Source organism: Carassius auratus, chromosome 14 (genome assembly GCF_003368295.1).
Source record: "Carassius auratus strain Wakin chromosome 14, ASM336829v1, whole genome shotgun sequence".
NCBI classification, from domain to species: Eukaryota; Metazoa; Chordata; class Actinopteri; order Cypriniformes; family Cyprinidae; genus Carassius; species Carassius auratus.
The window spans coordinates 7,838,667-7,843,530 of NC_039256.1; the positions used below are offsets into that span (position 1 = coordinate 7,838,667).

General features: G+C 40.3%; 1 protein-coding gene across 1 annotated transcript; it reads right to left on the bottom strand.

Moving 5' to 3' along the window:
* Positions 1 to 1,036: 1,036 nt before the first annotated feature.
* On the bottom strand, positions 1,037 to 4,649 carry LOC113113509 (myelin transcription factor 1). Its single transcript, XM_026279728.1, has 3 exons — positions 3,587 to 4,649; positions 2,499 to 2,633; positions 1,037 to 1,971 (listed from the first exon to the last, which is right to left on the bottom strand). The coding sequence occupies exons 1-3, from the start codon at positions 4,068 to 4,070 to the stop codon at positions 1,694 to 1,696; spliced, it is 897 nt and encodes a 298-aa protein (XP_026135513.1). The 5' UTR covers positions 4,071 to 4,649; the 3' UTR covers positions 1,037 to 1,693.
* Positions 4,650 to 4,864: the final 215 nt, after the last annotated feature.

Consider the following 4,864-nt stretch of genomic DNA (forward strand, 5'->3'; position numbering starts at 1 on the left):
TAGACTGAGAGACCATTTAAAGGCTTTGCAGGTGTTTTGAGTTAATTAGCTGATTAGAGTGTGGCACCAGGTGTCTTCGATATTGAACCTTTTCACAATATTCTAATTTTCTGATACCGAATTTGGGATTTTCCTTAGTTGTCAGTTATAATCATCAAAATTAAAATAAATAAACATTTGAAATATATCAATCTGTGTGTAATGAATGAATATAATATACAAGTTTAACTTTTTGAATGGAATTAGTGAAATCAACTTTTTGATGATATTCTAATTATATGACCAGCACCTGTAAACTGAACAAAGATGACATCACTGAATTCAATGATGAACTGCCTTTAACTATCATTTTGCATTATTGACACACTGTTTTCCTAATGAATGTTGTTCAGTTGCTTTGACGCAATGTATTTTGTTTAAAGCACTATATAAATAACGGTGACTTAACTTGACTTTATGTGGGCTCCTTACGGTCTCGCCTCAGCACCCACTGCTTTCCATAAATTATGCACACACTCTTAGAAGATCTGCCAGGTTGTCAACACTTGGATAATATAATCTGTAATAATTCCTAAAGAGGAACATGATAGATGTCTGAAGGTTGTCTTACAGTACCTTGAGGAAGCAAACCTGAAACAGAACATGAATGTGATTCTATTCCTAAATTACAATGATTCGTCTGTTTCATTCCTCAACCTTTGACGTGTGCGATCAATGTTGTGGTCACTTGTAATAGTTCAGATATAAACTCTGATTAAAATAGATAAAATCACCTTTGACACTTCAAATGAAGATTTGCCGATTACGTTGTTAGGCCAGTAGGTAATGAAAAGGGGCTGTTAAAATGTCTTTGTAACTAGTAATGAAACAGGTACATCTTAAGTGAATCATTGAATAATTTATTCATAAGTTACATGTGATTTTGTTTAGTTGTCTAATGTTTCTTCCTTTAGAATCATGAGAGAAGTACAATCAGCTCCTAAAGAGTCTAGTTTTTATGTAGCCAATAAAAGGTTTGCAAAAAAGAGAGACAGGATAAATGTTTGATAGCATTATTTAATCACACTGGAATTGAAACTGGGAACAGTAAAGAATTGTAATCGATATGCGGATTCTCAATCAGAATCAATAAAATTATAACAATACTCTATCCCAATTACATTACGTGTGTACTCCATAACAACACCATTGTTTTGGTAAAAATAGAAAAGATAATACTTTTCTCTAAAGAAACAGGATTGTTTTGTTATTTTTGTCATGGATGCATATAATGCCCTGAATTATCATCACTGATATCATTAAATCACAATAAATACCAGAAATTATCGTGATATATTTGTCCTTATCACCCCATCCCTGTTACACACGGTTGAAAAAGGTTTACTATAGAGCTGTATAATTTACTGTAGTGGAAATCTACAAATACTGTAGTTAAACCGAAACAAAGTAACTGGTAAATAAAATACATTTGAAAATCGATACTTCCAATATTTGCATCAATATCGCTATATTGTGATATTTTAGGATCGATAAGCCCATCTCTAGTTATCACTACCTTTACCATATCAGTCCAGGACTACTGAATATGTTCTCTGAGAAAGGGTCAAGATGAAGAGTGTGAGTCTGGTGTGTGTGATTGAAGCGATCTCTGAGAAAGCGTCAGGATGAAGAGTGTGAGTCTGGTGTGTGTGATTCAGGATTCAGGAGTGCTGCTCTGCAGGGCTGATGTCTGGGGATGGGGACAGGACGGGGGCAGGAGGCTCCTCAGGCCTGCGAACAGCTGGTTGACCAACGCCTCCATGGAGCGTGTGTGTTCGGCCAGCACCTGGGTCACCAGACGTTCCTCTCGGACGTGACTCTGCTCCAGCTGCTGCTCCAGCCAGGCGTTCTGCGTCTGCTGCAGTCTCTCCAGAAAGCCCTGATACTGACTGTGCAGCCCGGCACAACACGAGCGTCTGCGCTTCAGCACACCTGAGGACACAACACGGCTGCTATCAGCGATCACATGACCACGGTACAGAGACGACAGCACACTGCTATCAGTCACACCGTCAGCGTCAAACACTTTCACCAACACTGCCGTTGTGAGGATCATGTGCATCTCATGATATTTACAGATGTTACAAACACAGTTGGGCTACTTTGGTTCCCTTCTCTCCACGACAAATCCTCTAAAGTTGAAAGTCAAAGCTAATTAATTTAAAAGCGAAACTGAAGCCTACGCCTCTCTCATTCTGCACAAATGTTTCCGTATTCACAATTATCTGGATGTCAAAATATTATTTAGCCTACTCGTTTTTTCAGGTTTTATTAAGTTTTCTCTGTTCACAGAAGCGCTGCAGGTGTGAACTTGTGTGAATCAGATACACACACACAAAGCTGCATATTACCTGCCATCCATCTCAGTTAATTGTAGGCCTAATGCTTGCCGGTTTATGATCTATCCTCAGATAAACTCTAACGCTTTGTGACTGATGCTGATGTGGTGTGTGTCAGACCTGGAGCGGCGCTGGGGCTCTCTGTGGACGTGCTGGAGCTCTCGTGTGATGCTTGTGTGAGGACCAGCGGCTCGTCCTCCATCTTCACTGACTGGAGCTCCTGAACCCCCCCCTCCACCTCCTCCAGCACATCATCTGAGACACACACACACACCTCCATCAGGCTTCAACCACACACTGATGCTTCTGAGGAGGACACTGATCATTACTGTGTTACACATGAACTGAAGATCAAAAACTCTTTCAACTGGTTGCATATGTACGCTTACGTATTATTTCTTTATTGAACCACTTATATACCAATAAAGAAGTAAAGCTGAAACAGGATCTATATGTGTGTCAGATGTAACATCCAGCGCTGGGAAGATTGCTGTGGGACTGTTACAGGTGACAAGTTACACTGCATTTAAAATATAATCAATACTTAATAATGCCATCATCATTAATAATACCTAATAATTCATTTATTAACTGATTATATTAAATTACTTTTCTACATTTCTAACAAATGTTTTCAACAGTTTTAAACATATAAACATGAGCATTCTTCACTTTAATTAAGATTATTAAAATAAATATGATACTTTAGCACATATTTGAACTTTCAGATCATTCTGAGGTTTAATACAGATTTAAAATCATAACAAGACATGGTTTATTAACTATGAAACTGTTCTGAAATCAAGTCTTTGTACAGCTATGACAGTAAACACTTTTAATCACACTTCATCTTTACACATTTAACAGATGTTATAAGCATGTGTCCTAAACTCCTGAAACATATCTCATATTTTAGAGCAATCTGCAATCAAATCTGTGTGTGTGTGTGGAAATATTCGGATGTAACTCCCTTTGTAATAGTTAACTGTAATGTATTTTCTCAGTAACTGTTACAGATTACAGTTACATTTATTTTGCTATTAAATGACGTAATTCCGTTACATGTAACTACAGTAGATTTAGTCTCGTCACTTTTATTCAAACAAAAACAAACAAAGAAAAAAGGTAACTTCAGTTAAAGTAGTCCCTGTCCTGAGACAAGAAGGCGTTTCTGTTTTGACCCTCTTCAGATGTGTGACGTCACTCACCCTCCTCTTCCTCATCTTCTTCCTCTTCCTCCTCCTCGTCCCTGCTGTCGTGGGGCGCGCGCCCGTGTCTCTGCTCGTCCCTGCTGTCGTGGGGCGCGCGCCCGTGTCTCTGTTCGTCCCTGCTGTCGGGGAGCGCGCGCTCGTGTCTCTGCTCGTCCCCGCTGTCGGGGGTCGTGTGGAGCACCAGAGGCCTGTGTCCGAAGATCTCCTCCATCGTGTCGAAGTGCCTGAAGCTGGAGCCGCTGCACTGTCTCTTGGCCTTGTAGTAGATGGCCTTGAGGGTCTTCCAGCGGTGCTTGACCTGGTCGCAGGAGCGCGCGAACCCCGCCTCCCGGTGCCTCGCGCACACCTTGCGGAAGATCAGGCTGTTGCGGTGCTTGCGTCCGTCGGTGTAGCGGTCGATGTTCATCTGCTTCAGCGTCTGCAGGAGCAGGTCCGTCTCCTCCTCGCTCCAGAAGTGCGTGCTCCTCCGACCGCGGGACATCTCTGTCTGGATACACGGGAATGATCCGTTACAGTGGAGAGGAATTCAGAATAAGAAACTGAATTCTGACTAACAACATTCGTTCGATTCGGATTTCAGGAAAGGAAAGGAAGGGACGGAAAGATGGCTGTGAGGAGCGCGCTTCAGCCAATCACAACGCTGTATCCCGCCCCCTGGCTGCTGTCACCCCCGCTCTGATTGGTCGAGCGCTGTTGGGTCGCAGTGTCTTTGGTCAGGGAGGCTGTCAGTCGATGCTAGGCCCCGCCTCTCTGATAGCAATCGGATCATAATGCTCACGTGACGCGTCTATAATCCGACACACACAAACAGAAGCATGACCTCATATTTTCTGCCATTATCAATATACAAAGAGCTTATTGTTTGAGATTTATACATTTAGAAATGACAAAGAGCTGTCCAACTTTCCTTTTCTACATGAGAATGTAAAGATGTGGTTCTGAACTATATGACAAGAAGTTTGCTAATGCAGCTTAGACAATTATACAATACTTATACAAGTATATCAATGATTAGACTTGTTAAATATGATATTCATCGTTGTAAATTCACCTCTTATTTTTTATTTTATTTTGGTGTATTTAAAAGCACAATTACAAAGTACTGGTACAAAGAGGGGGAAAAAACCTTTACATTAATTGGTACAGGCTTTTCATTATATATATATATATATATATATATATATATATATATATATATATATATATATATATATATATATATGACACACACATACCCTTGGCACTTTTATTATGTTATTCAAGCATTATTAAGAA